This window comes from Phoenix dactylifera, chromosome 11 (genome assembly GCF_051530095.1).
Source record: "Phoenix dactylifera cultivar Ajwa chromosome 11, Ajwa_hap1_PhDact_Kaust_v1.1, whole genome shotgun sequence".
Taxonomy (NCBI): domain Eukaryota; kingdom Viridiplantae; phylum Streptophyta; class Magnoliopsida; order Arecales; family Arecaceae; genus Phoenix; species Phoenix dactylifera.
The window spans coordinates 17,852,056-17,871,985 of NC_143200.1; the positions used below are offsets into that span (position 1 = coordinate 17,852,056).

The following is a 19,930-nucleotide window of genomic DNA, read 5'->3' on the forward strand; positions in this document are numbered from 1 at the left end:
TGTGAACATATTATAAAGAAAAGGAAAAAGATGATTGTTTCCTCTGTTTATGGTAACATGACTCTATTTTTTAGGGCTCTTCCTGATAAATCTTTTATGGATAGAGGTATGTTAAATCTTAAAAGAGATGGCTAACAATGGTAAAAAAGTAGCTAGAGAGATATTAGGTGATTCAAAGAGAAAAGGACCATCCGATAATGAAACTTTGCGGTCGAAAAAGAAAGTTCAGTTAGTAATCAAGGTTAGAAAAGAGTATTATAGAAGAATACCTAAATGTAGGAATAGAGAAGCCTATGAAAGTTACAAGGTATCCGAGTAAGGAGTTAAAAAGACTGGTATGAGAGACTAGATTCAAAATGTATAAAGAGTTATATCACAAACTAGAAACTAACAATGGGGAGAAAGATAACTATAAGATTGTAAGATTCAGAGAAAAGAAAAGTACAGACTATCAAAGATGAAAAATCAAAAAAAAAAAAATAAAGATGACGAGTTCAAAAAAAGATGGAATTATTTTAATAAACTATTCAATAAAAGCCATGTAAATGATTAGGGTGCATTACTAATTTCATTGAGAATAGAAAATATTATGTATATACACAAAATTATAGTATATGAGATAAAGGAAGCTTTGAAAAAGATGAAAACAGAAAAAATGGTTGGACCTAACAGAATTCTTATTAAGTTTAAAAGTGTTTCAACGACGTGGAAGTAACTTAGTTGACTATTTATTTGACAAGATTTTAAAAACCGAGAAGATGCTTAATGAATAAAAAAAGAGTACTATAGTACAGATTTGTAGAGTAAAGATGAAATTCAACATTATTCTAACTATCATATTTTAAACTTATGAGTTATATTATAAAACTTTGGAAGAGGATGATTGAACACAGATTAAGGTGCGACATAAAGGTATCAAAGAACCAATTTGATTTTATGTCGGAAATGTCAACTATGGAAGTTATTTTTCTTCTTTGAAGGTTGATAAAAAAAATATAGAGGAAAGAGACCAAATCTACATATGATTTTATTTATTTAGAGAAAACATATAATATAATTCTAAGAGAAGTATTATGGTGGATGTTAGAAAAGAAAATAGCTTTTGTTAGGTACATTAATATGATTATGGATATGTATGAAGTGGTTACTAGAATGAAAACTACTGACAGTAAGAATAGTAACTTTGTGGTTAGAATAGGTTTATACCAAGGATCTGCTCGTAGACCTAATTTTTTTATGCTAATTATGGATGAGTTTGTTAGACATATTTAAAAGATATTTCTTGGTGCATGCTATTTATGATTGATATAGTTTTAAGAGATGAAATTAAGGTTAGAATTGCGAGTTTCAAGTTAAGTAGGATCAAAAAAACGAAATACATGAAATATAGTTTAGTAAAATTAGAAATAGAAATAAAAATGAAATAAAAATTGAGGATCGTGAAGCTCCTAAAAGGAATCATTTTCACTATTTAGGATCGATTATTTAAAAAGAATGGGAGATTTAATAGAATATTATCCATAGAATTAAAATAGAGTGAATAAAATGGAGAAATACAACTAAGATATTATGTGATTGTAAAATACATGCTAAGCTGGAAGAGAAATTTTATAAGATAACAATACAACTAGTTATGCATTATGGTATAGAATGTTGAGCAATTAGAAAACACGTATACAAGCTTAGTATTACATAAATAAGAATATTGTAATAGAAGTGTAATAATCCATAAAAATATAGAATAAGAGATGAAATCACTAGTAAAGGTAGCACCATTAGAGGACAAGTTCGTTGTTTGAACACATAAGAATGATTTGATATATGTAGAAGGAAAGATGGATAAAGATGAATCAAAAAACATATAAGTTAAAGTAGTAATGAAAGATTTGATGTCACTACATCCTTTATAAAGTAGGGTCCTAAACAGAGCAAAGTGGAAGAAAAGAATTTTGCGGCCGATCTCCAACTAATTTGGAATTAAAAATTAGTTGAATTGAGGCATGTCAAACCTCAGTTCTTTAACTTTTATAATCCTTCTCTAAGAACCTATTTTGTGTCTTCCATTCTTAAAGTAGTGAACTCCATGCACAGCTCAGAATACCAAAGTCTATAACCCTACAAGGAATCAACTATTAGGTTGTATGATACAGTTCTGCTTTCAATTTGCAGCTGTTGGGAGGATACACAAAAAAAAGAGACCTCGATTTGATGGAAAAATATGAAGAATGAGTAGATGACCAAACAAATACTGCCTGCTTATTCACATCTTTGAGTCTACTGAGTTCTCTTTCTTCACTATTGAGCATCAGACTCTTCTTGTAATTCCAAACCCTAGTCCACCTTACATGTGGCCTGTGTATGGATTATGGGGAGGATAAGATGGAACAGTTGGTGCTGCAAATAGGTTGCTAAAGGGATTGGTGCCATCCTGTCCCAATGGTTGCTGCTGCTGTTGCATCATGTATGCTTGTTGCTGGGCCATTGCGGCCATCTGCACACTGGCAGGTGATGCTATAGTGGTGGAGGCATATAAAGGATCTTGGGTGTATTGAACTGCCTCAAAGGAATTCATCGCCATCTGAACCCATGTAGCTCCCACCAGGATCTGTTCTTCTTGCAATTGCATTGTCATATAAACTGTCCAGGGTCAACTTGTCTAGCCCACCAGCCTGTTATATGAAGAAAATAATCGGATGAATTGGAATGTAACAGAACAAGGCAAATACGAAAATACATTCGAAGGGATCTGTTGACAACTATCCAAGGTAAACAAGGCAGCACCCTTATCAAGCAAAGCAAAGTCAATGATTTATACATATCTGGGGTGACCGACCCAATCCACAGATTTCGAAAGAGAATAGTGCTATAGATGTAGAGATATAACAACATATGCTTTGGCTAATTTTCTGATGTGAATATAGCTTTACCAGTTTACGCTCTGAAATTATTGGAACTTGGAGCACCAACAAGTGCAAGCTCCCATCCAGTAGTCTCACTTGTAAGATTAGAAGTATTTGTACTTTTAATGGATTATCTGGCATAAACAGAAAAAAAAAATCAGCAAAAAATGAGGATCATCCATTTACAGATAATTTAATTACTAAATATCATTTTAACCTACCATCACCAATGATTGCAAGTTCTAGGATGTTTTTCTCTTCCAATTTTATTGCATCCTGGGCGAAATCATCCAAATCCTGTATCTGACAGCATGGATCCAAACCAGATAAAACAATAATTTTAGCCATCAGCTTACACAAGTGCATTGGATATTTAACTTCTTACCAAGATATCAGTTATTTGAGCTTCGGTAATCTCAGCTGCAGGAGGTTCAGGTGTTGCAGGGGCTGGTGCTGGTATTGGCACAGACTTTTCATGATCATCTTTCAATTTGTTGTGCTCAATGGCCAACAGGGCTTTAGGAGGTATTTCTCTGTCACTGCCTACCTGATGAAGATATCTGAATCATTATATGCCCATACAGGAAGAGTATCAAGGAAAAATTACCGCCCTTAAAAACTAAAAGCAATTGATAAAATGCATCATACTTATGAAGCACCTATAATGTCCAACTAGAATAGAAGCATTCCCAAGTTGTTGCATACAGCATTTATAATTCCCAACAAATTCAAGAAGCAAAATCCATAACTTCTCTGCATATCTAAACATGGAGCAATCTAAATGATTTAGACCCAAAAAGAAATAGAAAACAATATGAACATCATCTCCTTGGGCGCGCCAGAAACCTTATTTAAGTAAAAGATTCCAAAATAAGTAAACCTTAAAGCGGGGAACATGACTAAATTGCATCAGAAGATAAGCTTGCACTAAATATTGAAGCATTTAAGACAAATGCTTTGCATTAATTAAACCCAATGTAACAGAGAATCAGAATCAAAGCAATACTCACCAGTTCAAGCAGACACATAAAATAATAATAAACAAGTTTCACTAAAACTCCTAACCTCATGATAAGCAAGCCAGAGAACTTTCTGCCAACATCTACATTCTTCTAGAATGAATAAGAAATGAAGCAGTTAACATATATACCATATTCCAATTAGGAGGTAAAGTGCATGGAGCACCCTTCACATACTCTTCCATTGCTGCAATAAATGAGGCAGGTGGCTGCAGATGGATAAGCCAAAACAAAAGGGAAGAGCACCATCATGTTAGAAGAGGACAAAAATCTCTAGAACTATTATGCATTAACATTTCAAAAAAAAGGATAGAAATACACCAATTTGGTGTTAAAAAAGAAACTAACCCGTTCAATTTTGATAAAATTTTTCTTTCGTCCCACATCAAGAGCCTTACAGATCTCATAGAACTCAGACAGCCTCTCGGCCTACAGCCAGATGGAGAGTATTTTCAGATGATAAAGAGAAGAATGTTTTTATGGTAAAAATTACATCAGCAATCACAGTTAAATCAAAATATATAAGAGCTGAAAATTGACATGTACCTGATGCCTTGCCTTCCGATAAATTTCAAGTGCCCTGATGGCATCATGACGTGGCATCTCAAAGAACTGTCACAGAAGCACTATTAGTATGCATATTCATAAAGAACAAGTGCATTATACGAGAGCAGTAACCTACCTTGTCAACCAAATTTAGAGTCCCTTCATTAATTGCACTGTATATCTTAAGACTTTCGCCAGCAATGTGAACAAAGAGTTATATTAGAGACATGTCAAAGCTTAAAAGTAAACTAAACCAGAAAAACATTATGCATCTATTTGCTACTTACGATTGAAAGTGCATATCTGATCATACTATTGTATGCAGCTGATACCTCAGGCTGAAAAGGCAGGAAGAAGTAAATGTTTTACAAAAATAAGAGAAAGGTATTACAGAGGAGCTGAACATCTGGATTTACAGAAATGCATAATTTATTGGAGAAAGAATGAAATAGGGAGATTGAAGAGATGCACGAGATCAAAAGTAATCACAAGCCACCTTCAACTGTATTACCTGGCAACTGAGCAGAAGGAAAAGAAGCTGTTGCAGAGCAGGTAATTGTTCAAGCTAGTCAACAGTGTCAAGTTCTAGAGTTCTCTGTTGATGAGGCATCAATTCATGGTAAGTTGAGCTCAAAACTGGACTTACTAACATATTCTTATTTCCCATTACATGGACTATCCTAGTGATGAGGATTTTATATTGCACTTTGCATGCCAGGACAAATATATACCATAAAAAGCAAGAAGCTGAACCTAAATTACAACAAAAATAAAAATAGCTTTAACATCAAGATTTGATTTCTGGAATTTCCATTTAGTCGTTGAGAATTTCTCCAAGGTCTCATAGAACAGCATCCAATCAGATCTAACCTACATTCTCCAGGAATGCATGTCATTTATCCAGTCATTATGATGCTTAAGGGAAAAAATGTCAATATTTCCCTTTTCCAAGAAAAAAAAGAACCAATAAGGAAAATAATAGCGAACGTATATGCCTGCATAAAACGACAATTCAAGCAAAAACAATTCCATGTGGAAGAAATTTGAATCCAAAGTTCGAGCCACTTACGGAGCGTTCTTCCTCGACATCATATTTCAACATGCGAAAGCACTCTAACCGCTCCTCTAGATACAAAGCATATGTTCGAATCCAAGCAGAATAATCCCATGCTTGAGAGCAAAATATAAACGGAAAAATATATATACATCAGGAACAGTTTGTTTTTCCTCTACAAGACAATGCTATTTGTAATTAACTAATTATTAAATAATGGATCCTGCACTGTCCAATTACGTAATCTTCTCGCTCAAAAAACAATTGAGAGGGATATGGTGCAATAGATGGAAAAAAATGATGGCATTATCAGCTTTTGAATGAGAGGACAAATAAATTTTTAAGCATAAAATTTTACAGAGTACAAGATACAGTACCATTTAGACTCGAATAATCCTTGAAATGTGATAGGTTTAGCATATGACCTCTGCTCCTAGTACAGTTGATGAGCTCTTCTCAGAATGAGGGATCGACTTCTCTCAAAGCACGATGTATAACAATCAAAGTTTTAAAAGCAACCTGATTGAAATTAAGAAAGTAAACTCACTGCAGATAAGCTAGGAGCAACATAATAGGACTTCAAAGTATATTGCAAACAGAGTTATGAGCAGTCAAACTAATATATTGTTGTCTACAACCAGCTCCAAAACATACTTTTAGTCAGCATGATATCAAAAATATTTTAAAAAAGAATTTAAATTTGTCTGAGCTGGTATGGAGGTTCCATCTAAAAAAGAATATATATGGAATAGCCGCCACACATAATCATGCTCCTACATTTGCTTTGTTGTTTCATGGAAGCAAGCAACAATAACTTTATATATACAAGGTTCATATACAACACTTAGTTAATTTCACATTTTTAAAATAGATAGTCACCATTCACCCGTAATTTTCAAAGTCAACGTATTAAGTCTACCATAGTTTTCAGATATGTAAATGCTTTGCATGCGTCCAACAGTGATGCTCACATCTGAGGTCAATGCCAAAAGCCATTGCTTAAAGAACATTATACAACTTTGTTTATTTTGTCTTAACGTGAACTAAGAAAACATGATCCTAAATGCACACCAACAAAACCGCCCATCATGGCAGAAACAAACAATTGCAAACACTATTCAGACTTGTCTTTGCAAATGACTTCGAACTATCAAAGTGAGTGGTACATGTTATAGATAAGGTTCTCAAAGACATACCGTTCTGGAGATATATAGATTGTAATCCATTGTCATGGAGATAAGATCTTGTTTAAACTGATAGTCAATATATTACCATGCCAAAATAAGTTGTTGTAAGGTATGATAATAAGCGCATATACAAAAAATATGGCCAAGAGATACCCTATTTCAATTGTTTTCGGTTTCTTGAGCATGCCATACAGAAGAAGACACATTGTAGTCAACATTTCTGGTAGAATTAGCATGACACACCAAGTAGACGTGCCTAAGGGCCATGGGATGATATTTATTGAAAAGAATTTTCTGACATGGTAAAAATTGCACTTCTGTGTGGATTGGTATAATGGTTTGAAGTTCTGGCAGAAACTAACTTAAAAACCAAAACCAAAACATTTTGTTTTTGACTTGAACCAGTCTGAATCCAGGGTCAACTCCGAAGTTTCACAGAAAAGTGACTTGTAGGAACAAATTTATCATATAAGTGGAAAATTGTGGAGCTCTTTGACCATTTATTCCTTTGTTTAATTCTGACAGGTGATGAGCATTTTGTCGAATGTAAACTCGAAATTTGCAAATTCTAAGACAAATGTGAAGTATTTGATAATGGGTCTAAAAGAACGTCAGAAAAATATATTTATTGAAAGATCTGGCAATCTCAGAACATAAGCTTCATAAGTATTAATAGTGCCATGTGTTCAATTGTCACTAAATAATAAATGATGTATTATACCATAAAATGATGCAGAACATGAATTTTACCTTTCCTAGTGAAAAAATTATCATTTTTAACTGATTCAGTATGTAACTAGTGAAAATGGTATACCCAAAGGTCCCACAGAATTCATCATGTTTTAATATAATAATCATCTTCCTGACTACTTTTATTCTTCTTTAATTTTTTAATATTCTCTGATATTTTGATATTTAAATTCTTTTTGACCTAATACTAGAGCAGAACGCACATCAAGAGTACAGAGCAGAATACTAGGACATATGTTAGAAGTATGGTATGCCGCAGCGTATGCCGAACCGGCCCGTACAGGCCGGTACAAACCGGTCCGGCCAGCTACCGGTACGCCGGAGCCGTTGAAACCGGTACAGGCCGGTTCCTTACCGGAGACGAAGAAGACGAGGAGACAAAGAGAGAGCGCGGGGAAGAGAGGGAGGGAGCCCACTTTTGGCCGCCATCGGAGAGCCGCGGAGGGGCGTCGGAGGCCGGTGGGGGGCGGCGGAGCCCGGCGGGGGACAGGGGAACCCGCGGGGGCGCTGCGGAGGCCGCGGCCGCGGCCGCATTTTTTAATTTAGGAATTTTAAGTGAAGTCGGCAAATCGGTTGCCGACTTCACTTAAAAATCCCCAATTTCTTACATCCGGGTGACAAATCCTTGATCACCTAAATAAATCACATAGGGGTCACATTATTCTCTATTTATTTCAAAATTTTCTAATTTATCATAACATGAATTTACTTGCTTGGATCTCAAGTCCAATTTACTTAATTTAGAGCCCTTGGCCTCGATTTAGAACCAGATTGGGTTCACGTAGGTCAATTGGGTCTTTAATTAAAGAATTGGGCTCGGTTCCTGATTGGGTCTAGCCCTATCGGGTCAATTTGGTCTTCTGATTAGGTTATTGGGCTCAATTTCAAGTCCAATTATTTTTAATTTTGGTCCAGGGTCAATGTGGCTCATTTAGGCTTGAGTCAGGGTCAGCCCGAAGTCAATTTGGTCTCAATTTAGTTAAACTGGTTTTGAATTGGGCTTGATTCATATTCAATTTGGGTCTGCTGAGACTAACTCAGCTTAATTGGGTTCGGATCCAATTCAATTGGGCTTAATTTGGTTCGGATCTAACCCAATTCATAGTTTGGGTTCGTCCGGACTTAGTTCAATCTGATTGGGCTCGGTTTTAGTCAAATTTGGCTAAACCCATTTTTCTTTTCTTTTATTTGGGCCTAACCGGTTCGGACTCGAACTCGGATCCGACCCGGTAGGTCGGACCCATTAAGGGTCTCTCTCTTTTTTCTTTTTTTCTTTTTTTTCTTTTCTTTTCTTTTTCTTTTCTTTTCTTCTTTTTCTTTTCTTCCTTCTTCCTTCCCGAAGGTTCTTCTCCCTTTTTTTTTTTCTTTTCTTCTCTTCCTCTTCTCTTCTCCCGACTCCTCCTTCCCCCTTTCTTCTCATTTCTTCTCCCGTGGAGGGAGGAGGGCGAGCTCGGGAGGAAGGGCAGCGGCCAATGGCGTCCGACGGCCGACCTGCGGCGCCCACGGCCACACCCGCGGCCGTGCCCGTGGTCGTGCTCGGGGGCGCATCGGCGGCCTGCGGCCGCATCGGCATCCCGCTGTCGGCAACCCACGGCCTGCGACCTGCGGCCGAGGCCGGCGCCCACGGTTGCGGCTGTGGATCAACCACCGGTAAGTTTTGTATTGTTAGTTTTTTTTCCTCCTCCCCCTTCCTTCTCCCGTGAAGGGGAGATCGTACTCGGCAAGGGCCCTAGCCACGGCCGGTGGCGCTCCCCGGCCGGTCAGCGGCACCGGCCGGCCCTGCGGCCCCGCAGCTTGCAGCCTTCCTTGCTGCCGCGGCTTGCAGCCGACGTAGCTCGCAGCCACCGCAGTCGACGTGCGTCTCCCTTTTTTTTTTCCTTTTGATCTAATCATTAATCTAGATCTACCAAGAATAAAATATGAAGAAGGGCGTTACCTGAAGGGGATCGTTCGTCTCTTACTCCGGCGATACGGCCTTCAGCTCCGGCGGCGCTGGCCTAACTCCAGATCCTGTCCACCGGGGGGAGTTGTGTGAGAGAGAGGTAATGGAGGAGAACAAAAGGATGGCGAACCGTCTAGCCAATTGAGGCTTCTTGTAGCCTCGATCACTGGGGGAGGCGGACGGTTGTAACCGCCCGTTACGAACGCTTGCACGACGGTGTAATGGCCCCCCCTCTGTTTTTCTTGGGAGTGGGGCGGTTATCACATTCTCCCCTTCTTATTAGAATTTCGTCCTCGAAATTTATATACCTGCATTGTTAGAATTCTTCCGAGGATAGTAAGGAAGAATAATGCAGTGTGGGTGATTGTTGATCGCCTCACGAAGTCAGCTCACTTTTTACCCTTTAGGGTTGGCACTTCACTTGATAGGCTGGCTCGGAGGTATATTGATGATATTGTGCACCTACATAGGGTACCGATAAGTATTGTATCTGATCGGGACCCCCGTTTCGTATCTAGATTTTAGAAAAGCTTACAGACTGCTATGGGCACTGATCTGAGACTCAGCACTGCTTATCACCCTCAGACTGATGGTTAGTTAGAGAGGACAATTCAGACCCTGGGGGATATGCTGCGAACATGCACTGTTAATCTGGAAGGTTGCTGGGATGATCATATATCATTAATGGAGTTTGCTTACAATAATAGTTATCATTCTAGCATCCAGATGGCACCTTATGAAGCCATGTATAGACGAAAATGTCAGTCTCCTTTACATTGGGATGATGTTGGAGAGAAGAAGATGTGGGGCCCTGAATTAGTTCGGAGTGCCAGAGAGAAGATCCTACTGATCAGAGAAAGGCTCAAGGCAGCTCAAGATAGACAGAAAAGCTGGGCAGATAAGAAAAGAAGAGAAGTAAAATTTCAAGAGGGAGACTTTGAATTCTTAAAAGTTTCACCCTCGAAAGGTGTTACAAGATTTGGAAGACATAGTAAGCTAAGTCCTTGCTACATTGGCCCCTTTGAGATTCTTGCTAGAGTAAGGGAGGTTGCTTGCAGACTGGCTTTGCCACCAGAGTTATCCAGTGTGCATAATGTCTTTCACGTTTTCCTTCTACGGAGATACATTCCTGATCCCAGCCATAGAGTACAGCACGAGCCCCTGCAGATTGATAGAGACCTAACTTATGAAGAGTATCCTTTACGCATCATTGATCATAAGGAGCAGGTCCTGAGGCGACGTATCATCCCTATCTGAAAGTTCAGTGGAGCAACCATTCGGAGAGAGAGGCCACATGGGAACTTGAGGAGGATATGCGAGCGAGACATCCACAACTCTTTAACAATGCAGGTATGTAAATTTCGAGGACGAAATTCTAATAAGGAGGGGAGAATGTGATAACCGCCCCACTCCCAAGAGAAACAGAGGGGGGGCCATTACACCATCGTGTAGGCGTTCGTAACGCCTAATGTGGGCGGTAACAACCGTCTGCCTCCCCCAGTGATCGAGGCTACAAGAAGCCTCGATCGGCTAGACGATTCGCCATCCTTTTCAAGCAAGGACCAGAATGCATTTAGTCACAGTAATAACAAGCCTTAAATTTCTTCTTCTTGTTAGGAGGGCCTTCAAAGTTTCTTGGCCAGTTCATCAGATTCCTTGACGTCTCGGGCCTTTTCTGCTCACCTCTTTCCTTCCCTGATTTCTTCAGATCTATTTCTACCTTCAGTGCTCTCTCCAGGGCCTCTCCGTAGCTGGTAAAAATCAGAACTGGCAATCGGGATCGAATTTCGTCCCTCAAGCCCTGCTCAAATCTATTAGCCTTGCTTCTCTCAATCTCTATCATCTGAGGGCAGAACCGACCCAGCTCAGTAAATTTGTTGGCATATTCTAGCACAGTCATATCATCTGTCTGCCTCGGAGATAAAAATTCGTTTTTTTTAGATATTCTGACTAACTTAGGAAAATACTGGTCATAAAACATCTTCTTGAATTCCACCCATGTCGGTAGCTCGTCCTCATCCTTGAGTGTAGCTTCAATGGCCGTCCACCAGAACTCTGCATTCCCTTTCAGCTTAGGGATAGCCAATCTAACCTTCACTTCTTCGGGATATTGCAAGGCTTTGAACATCTTCTCTACCTCCCGAATCCAGGTCTCAGCAACCAGAGGGTCAGCTCCACCATCAAACATAGGTGGGTTGAGCCTACGGAATCGCTCATAGTAGGACTCAATGGACTGTGCAGGTCGGGCAGTGGTCTGCACCTGCTGCTGCATCTGCATCTGCTGCTGCACCTGCTGCTGCATCTGTTGTTGCATCTCCTGCTGCATCTGAAGGAGCTGAGTCATACCTAACTTGCTCCGGCAAAATCGGCCTGGGTGGCAGCTGGGTTAGGAGTTTGCTCAGCTAGCTGCCTGGCATGTCCTCTCCCTCTTGCTCCTCTCCTCCGAGCTGCAATATTTGCCAAGACTTCCTCCTCTCTGTTCTTCATTTTCACCTATCAAAAATATTAGCATAATTCAATTAACTAATTTTCTTTCTTTTGAATATGCCGAATTTAATTGAACGAGACTTAACTGCCCATTTTCCTTACTAAAACTTAGAGTTTTTTTTTTTTACTCTTGATTAAACCTATTGCTCTGATACCACTAAATGTTACGCCTCCGCCTGCGCAGAGCACGTGAGGCACCTAGTGCCCATTGGGGACCACATGAGGTGGGACCGCGGGGCTCCCCTGCCAGATATTGTCCGGTTCCGGGGCTTCACGCAAGCGTCCTTCACCCCTCTCCGATTTTGTTTTTCTCTCAAAACGCGTCTGCAGGATTAGGAGACACCCGCCTCATATACCCAGGATCTGGAACGAGTCTTTCCGATGTAGGACTATTGGGCCTCACACCCTTTCCACCATCGGACAAGAGTCGTCCTCGGCTCTGATACCACTCAATGTCACGCCCCAAATCCGGATCATGACACGGCCGTGCTATTACAATCTTATGCACACAATAACACGAAGCCACTTAAAATTTCATAACAAAAATAAATAGTTTCATTTACTAATGTCATAACATTATTCATGAAGTTGGAACAGTACAGAGCTTCTAAAATTTGATTATTACATAATATTTTCAGTTACCCCAACCTTGAATAACACCAAGCTCCCTGCTCCTAGTAGTCTTATTCATCTGTAAAAAAAAATAGATAAAAAGATATGAGCTACACAGCTCAGTAAGTAACCACGTACTATCTTATTGGATCAAGTACAATTATGCCAATGCAGTGATTAAAAAGCCAACAGTTGTAGTAAAATAAAACATTTTATAGATGATATACACAAATCAGGTCATAAAGCAATACATGTTCCATCCATGAAAGTTCATAATCATGATAATGCAAGTCATATAGAAATATTGCCATTTATCCATACTTTATAAAACATACTCTCAGATGCAGGGGCGGCCCAATGCATTTGGAGGCCTAAGGCGAGCTCATTAAAGGAGGCCTTTTTTTTAAAAAAATGATAAAATTTTTTAATAAGTGTAAAATACTTTAAAAATTTATTTAAAAATAATTTGCGTAGCTTTTTGAAATGCAAAATTACTAATCAAACTTTTGTACTCATTAAAATACTATTTTCAATCGATAATATAGCTAATCCATTTAATTTTTCTTATAAAATAGTTGACCACAAATAAGATTTTATCAACTTTAATTTTGAAAAACTTCTTTCAGCAGAAGCAACTATTACAGGTATTATTAACAATATCCTATAAGCAATGCATGCATTTGGAAAAAAAATTGTTTTTTTATAAAACTTAAAGTATCAATAGGGGTACTAGTTTATGTTTGTAAAACTTTTTTTAAAACTTTTCATTTTGAAAACAGATCAAGACCATCAATATCAGAATATTCACCATGCTTAAAAAAATTTCAAGATTAAGACAACAATTTTTCAAATCCTTTACATTCAAAGATTTTAACTTTCTAAAATTAAACAATTGGGGCGAAGGTGATAGGTTCATAGGTGATAAGGGGAATAGCCCGTAGCCAACTGAAATTGGGCCAAAGGTGAGATCAACTTAATTCACTGGCTTCCAACTCCTAGCAACTTTACCAACTCAACCTATTGGTACCATTTTTTGCAAGCCATTTTGTGTGCGCTGCTTCTTACAAAAGTAACAAAATGTGCCTTTCTTTTTCTTAAACATGTATTAAGATATATTTGTTCTCCCACAGGCCCCCACCCACAGATGCTTGGTGGTGCTCATGGCACCACCTCCGCCCCCCAGTGTTCTATCCTCCTCCTCATTCTCTACCTCCTTAACCACCACCTCATCCACCTCCTTCCCCTCCAATGCTGGTTCCTCCTGTCTCCTCTCCCCAGTCCACACCAAAAACCCCTCCGCCTCCCCACACGAACCCCTCCTCTCCCTCAAAACTTTTATAGTTTTATTCTACATTAAGAATGACATCTCCATCTTATGGCACACCAACCCTTTGCCCACTCCTCAAAGAAACTCCTTTGTCAGACCATTCATGCAAAACCTCAGATTTGCAAAAGAAAAGGTCTAATGCTCAAAAAGATGCAAATGGCCATTAAGTTAATACTACTAGCAGCAAAACTGACCAAAGACAAGACTCTTTTGATCATAAGGACAACATGGAGTATCTAAGTATGATATAAAATGCAATTGAGACAACGCAGCCATAAACAAACACAAAATGCAATTTTTTTAAGGGAAAAAAGTTACGATATTAATTACAAAGGCACAGCAAAGTTATGGAACATATTACTCAGCATCCAGTAATAGCTATAACAGGAAAAGTAATGATAAAAACTACCAAACAGCTATCCCATTACCTTGAAACCATTGCGGCCACAACCCCCGCCCACAGATGCTTGGTGGACCGGTGGTGTTCATGGCGCCAGCTCCGGCCCCCTGCGCTCTGACCTCCTTTTTCTCCACCTCCTTTACGGCTTTACCATCACCTCATCCACCTCGTTCCCCTCCAATGCCGGCTCCTCCGAACTCCCCACCCCATTCTGCCCCAAAAACCCCTCCGATTCCCGCACAAGCCCTTCTCCTCCCTTGACTGACAAGCTCACCAACAAAAACTGGCTCCCATCCACCCTCCCACGCTAGCACACCCCCAGAACGAAGGAATCAAAGAACTAGGAAGATTGAAGAATGAAGAAGCTAGAAGCAAATGAGGTCTAAGGAGGAAAGAGGAATAGCCGTGCTGGGATTTGGGAACTGGGAAGTTGGAATTGGGACAAAGAGGCAAGGAGACGTCAAGGACAAGAGGAATAGCTCGTAGCCGAATGCCATAGGTGATAGGTTCATAGGTTTACGCCTTACCTTACCAGCTTTACAGCCATGGCGTCAATGGCGATGGGATTGGGACAGGCTACAGTTGACAACCATTCTCAGCGATAGGCCGAGGCCTTTTTTGGGGCCGGGGCCTTAGGCGACCGCCTAGGTCGCCTAACGGTCGGGCCGGCCCTGCTCAGATGAATGTACTGCTATGGTCACTATAATCCCGTAACAGGGCCTGTTAATCTTAGTCGACTAATTCTGTTATTCGTTACCAACTTTAACCCGTGGGCAGAGGGCCTGTTATTCTTTGGATGCTAGCTCCAAGGTGTCGACTAGCCTCTATTTCTAGAGATGGTCATAGCTATCTGAGAGTTCATAAATCATATTCTTTTTCTTTTATACATCATAATCATCATAAATAGGTTGGAAAATGATAAATGGCATCATATAATTTAAAATGCATAAACATGTCTCAAATATCATTTTTCATGCAGTCTAACATAATCATAATTTCATAACTCATACACCATCAAATATTCATGAAGGATGCTCTTTAATCAAATTCATGAATCACATGCAATCATATACTTGATCCTAATTTTGAGAAAAATATATCATAACCAATACATTTTCATAATTGTAAATAAACAGTAATTTAAAAACTTTAAGATCAGTGCCAAGGTTACTTACAGCAATTTGCTTTCCAATTTCTTACGTCCGGATGACAAATCCTTGATCACCTAAATAAATCACATAGGGGTCACATTATTCTCTATTTATTTCAAAATTTTCTAATTTATCATAACATGAATTTACTTGCTTGGATCTCAAGTCCAATTTACTTAATTTAGAGCCCTTGGCCTCGATTTAGAACCAGATTGGATCCACGTAGGTCAATTGGGTCTTTAATTAAAGAACTGGGCTCGGTTCCTGATTGGGTCTAGCCCTATCGGGTCAATTTGGTCTTTTGATTAGGTTATTGGGCTCAATTTCAAGTCCAATTAGGTTTAATTTTGGTCCAGAGTCAATGTGGCTCATTTAAGCTTGAGTCAGGGTCAGCCCGAAGTCAATTTGGTCTCAATTTAGTTAAACTGGTTTTGAATTGGACTTGATTCATATTCAATTTGGGTTTGCTGAGACTAACTCAGCTTAATTGGGTTCGGACCTAACTTAATTGGGCTTAATTTGGTTCGGATCTAACCCAATTTATAGTTTCGGTTCGTCCGAACTTAGTTCAATCTGATTGGGCTTGGTTTTAGTCAAATTTGGCTAAACCCATTTTTCTTTTCTTTTATTAGGCCGAACAGGTTCGGACCCGAACTCGGATCCAACCTGTTAAGGGTCTCTCTCTTTTTTCTTTTTCTTTTTTTTTCCTTTTCTTTTCTTTTCTTTTTCTTTTTTTTTTCTTCTTTTTTTTTTTCTTCCTTCTTCCTTCCCGAAGGTTCTTCTCCCTTTCTTTCTTTTTTTTCTTTTCTTCTCTTCTCCCAACTCCTCCTTCCCCCTTTCTTCTCATTTCTTCTCCCGTGGAGGGAGGAGGGCGAGCTCGGGAGGAACGGGCAGCGGCCAATGGCGCCCGGCGGCCAGCCTGCGGCACCCACGGCCACACCCGTGGTCGTGCTCGGGGGCACATCAGTGGCCTGCGACCGCGTCGGCGTCCCGCGGCCGGCAACCCACGGCCTGCGACCTGCGGCCGAGGCCGGCGCCCGCGGTTGCGGCTGCGGATCAACCACCAGTAAGTTTTGTCTTGTTTGTTTTTTTTTCCTCCTCCCCCTTCCTTCTCCCGTGAAGGGGAGATCGTACTCGGCAAGGGCCCTAGCCGCGGCCGGTGGCGCTCCCCGGCCGGTGGCGCTCCCCGGCCGGTTAGCGGCACCGGCCGGCCCTGCGGCCCCGCAGCTTGCAGCCTCCCTTGCCGCCGCGGCTTGCAGCCAACGTAGCTTGCGGCCACCGCAGCCGACGCCCGTCTCCCTTTTTTTTCCCCTTTTGATCTAATCACTAATCTAGATCTACCGAGAATAAAATATGAAGAAGGGCATTACCGGAAGGGGATCGTTCGTCTCCTACTCCGGCGATACGGCCTTCAGCTCCGGCGGCGCCGGCCTAACTCCAGATCCTGTCCACCGGAGGGAGTTGTGTGAGAGAGAGGTAATGGAGGAGAACAAAAGGATGGCGAACCGTCTAGCTGATCGAGGCTTCTTGTAGCCTTGATCACTGGGGGAGGCGGACGGTTGTAACCGCCCACCATCAGGCGTTACGAACGTCTGCACGACGGTGTAATGCCCCTCCTCCGTTTCTCTTAGGAGTGGGGCGGTTATCACAGGCCCGAACAGGAACGTACAGGAAGTACCATACCGTTTCGGTACCAGTATCCAATACGAGTAGCGTACCGACACTCGGTATGCCAAAAAAAGCTCATATCATACCGTACCGATACTGTGCTAGTGTGGCACCGGCATAGAGTCGGGTATCGAGACGACGACTCTTGGTTAGGAAAAACAACAAAAGGTTCAGACTTTGGAAAAAGAAAGTAGATGGAATAATAGAAGTTGCACTAGCTGAAAATATACTAGTGAAAAGTATGGCAGATATAGTATATGCATGCACAAGAAAGATTTTGGGAAGGGCAACAAGAGGGCAGCTCAGATTTGTGTTAAAAGTTTAAAGCAAGGAGAGGGGGAGGCTAGAATGGCATGAGCAGATATTCTGATGAAGGGTTTGAAAAAGATGACAATGGAAGATGTTATCCCCTTAATTAAAATTAAAAGTACATAAGGATTCCTAATGTTGGACATAAATAGTTGGAATGAGACTTTGTTGTTGTAATTATTATTTAAATAGAAGATCATTCTCCAAAAATGGAAAAAATCTTGTTCATGGTGTCAGCATATCCATACAAAGCTAGACAAGTGGGATCCCAGAAACATGTGTCATGATCAATTTTTGCAATTAAGTCATTGTCTAATGACATTTAAGCATAATGGAGAATATGTCATGAAATCAATAATAAGAAGTCAAAATTTGTAGTTGTTCAGTTTATGACAACCAACTCCATTGAATCGCATGACTTGTCTGTCAACAACCTTTTAAAGAGAGTCTCTGTAAGAATCAAATGCAATTTTCTAATTGATTTGTACAAACATTGAATTTTTATATAAAATTCTGCAAAAGATGATCCAAATCCTACAATTTGATATTGTTGCTGGTGGTCCAAACCGAGAACGATTGGCACAGCGGTGTGAACGGGGTTCCGTTTGGGTTGCCTTGGTTGGTGTTGATTGCGCTCGACCTTCCACCGGGAAACCTGCAAGCAAGCCTCGCACCACCACTGGGGCAGTAGGGGCCCTCCGACGATCAAGTCAGAGGAGATTGGAGGAGAAGGAGAGATAATAGTAGCAAGTAAGGGAATGCTCTGGAAGTTCTCGCTTACCCCCCCTCCTCCCCCCAGCCGCATATATACCAGGCTGGGGGGTCTTTCAGGGGGGTTCGTCATCGTGGGGCACGATGGAGCTGCCACTGACACGGCCGTTACAGGGCGTCGTGGGGCAGCGCTGGGTACGGCCATGACAGGGCGTAGTGGAGCTCCGCCTTGTACGGCTGTTACAGGGGATCGTGGAGCAGCGCCAGATACAACCGTTGCAGGGAGTAGTGGAGCAGGAGGCTGCGGCGTGCCTCTGGGGAATAGCCTGTCGTTGTCGAGAGATGTCCGACTCGGGGTCGGGCTGCGGAGACGAAGATGTCCGACTCGGGGTCGGATTGCTGGATCAAGGGGCAGCCGTAGTCTTCCTGGGCGCGCGTGCCGGTCACGTGGGGCATGGTGGCTAAGTTCCCCCGTAACAGTAGCCCCCCACTTCCGAGCCCGGAACCAGAAGGGAAACGGGTGAAGGGAGTGATGCTTCGAGATTGCCGCCATCCCTCGGAGAGGCGCGCGCGCTTCGAGCTCCCCGCCTTCTTTATGGCGTATGGCGGTTGTTGCTGACCTGGCAGTCTGAGGATTTCGGTGGACATCCTTCCTTAATGGCGTCGATTCGCCTTTGGGGCGCGAGCGACCCTCTGGCAGCCAGGCGTCCTCTGGCGTCACCGAGGCGTCACCCACCTTTCTGCCTATTTAACCGGGGGCCCTCCTCCGTCCGCCTTTCTCTTTACAGACATCTTCGAGTTTCTCCTTTGCGCTGCCGTCATTGCCGTCGGACTGTTCGCTTGCTCCTCCTTTGACGCTCTCGGAGCCGTTCTTCCTTCTCTTCCGGTGAGTTGCCCCATTCTTCAATTTAAGGCTCTCCATACTTTCTCCTTTTGTATTAGTGTACTCCAGTTGTTCCGGTCCTTTCCCCCTTCTTGACCCCGTCCTGACCGTAGATTCACTGGCCATTAGGGATGGGCGAAGTGAGAGCAGACCGCATTAAGTCGGAGCTGGTCGCCGAAGACCTAGATAGGTTCGTGGCTCGATACCACCTTCCCGAGGCCTGCAATGTTACGCTCCCGGGGCCTGAGGAGAGGATGTCCCATCCTCCTCCAGGGAAGGTTGCCATCAATGAGGGCATTCTTCAGGCCGGGTTCCGCTTTCCCCCCTCGGACTTAGTTGTGCAGGTGCTTCGGGGTTTAAGAGTGGCGCCGACGCAACTGGTGCCGAACTCATGGCGCGCCCTGACGGCCTTCCAGGTTCTCTGCCGCATGCACGAGGTTCCCGCCACCCTGAATGTCTTTTGGGAATGCTACGGCCTGAACGGCCACCCCCAGGACAGAGGGTGGTGGTGCTTTGCGGCGCGGTGAGGGTGCGGCCTCGTCAAGGAGGCTCCTTCCTCCATTCACGGCTGGAAGGAGCGTTTCTTTTTCATTGACGTAGATCCCTCTTGGGGAATCAGGGCCACCTGGGAGACGCCGATGAAGTTCCCGATCGGCCTATCGAGGTTGTCGAGGGAGGAATCCGATGGCGTCGCCGTCTTGAAGGGGTTGGTTGCCGAGGGCCGGCTCCCCCCGGTGTCTCGCCTTATTTCTGAGGACACCTTGGTGAACGTCGGCCTGAGCTCGGTCCCCGCTGACCGTGAGCCCGCCACCACTTCTTTTTTAGCTTTTTTCTCCTCTTTCGTTTCTTCTTTCCATCAGCTTCTCAGTCTCCGACCATCTTGTCCTTTTTGCAGAAATCGACGACGTCATGCGGTCGGACAAGGCGATGGCTGTTGGTAGGACGTCCCTACTGGAAGCGGTCCGGAGGAAGAAACGGACTCCT

The 19,930-nt window shown here is 42.1% G+C and overlaps 1 protein-coding gene across 7 annotated transcripts; it reads right to left on the reverse strand.

The window, feature by feature from the left end:
- Window positions 1-2,108: 2,108 nt before the first annotated feature.
- LOC103707251 (putative clathrin assembly protein At5g35200) lies at window positions 2,109-19,448 on the reverse strand. Of its 7 annotated transcripts, none has more exons than XM_088707011.2 (16): window positions 16,746-19,442; window positions 15,400-15,449; window positions 12,534-12,576; window positions 11,659-11,891; window positions 5,897-6,038; window positions 5,535-5,635; window positions 4,977-5,060; window positions 4,753-4,803; window positions 4,602-4,653; window positions 4,466-4,531; window positions 4,268-4,348; window positions 4,051-4,128; window positions 3,286-3,447; window positions 3,122-3,203; window positions 2,928-3,034; window positions 2,109-2,669 (listed from the first exon to the last, which is right to left on the reverse strand). In XM_088707011.2, exons 8-16 carry the CDS (start codon window positions 4,764-4,766, stop codon window positions 2,559-2,561), a joined length of 753 nt encoding a protein of 250 aa, XP_088563137.1. In that variant the 5' UTR covers window positions 4,767-4,803; window positions 4,977-5,060; window positions 5,535-5,635; window positions 5,897-6,038; window positions 11,659-11,891; window positions 12,534-12,576; window positions 15,400-15,449; window positions 16,746-19,442; the 3' UTR covers window positions 2,109-2,558. The 7 variants fall into 7 exon arrangements, with proteins under 7 accessions (XP_088563137.1, XP_089782206.1, XP_026660527.1 ...); XM_089926080.1 differs by having other exon boundaries at window positions 12,511-12,576; XM_026804726.4 differs by lacking the exon at window positions 11,659-11,891 and having other exon boundaries at window positions 3,122-3,197; window positions 16,746-19,448.
- Window positions 19,449-19,930: the final 482 nt, after the last annotated feature.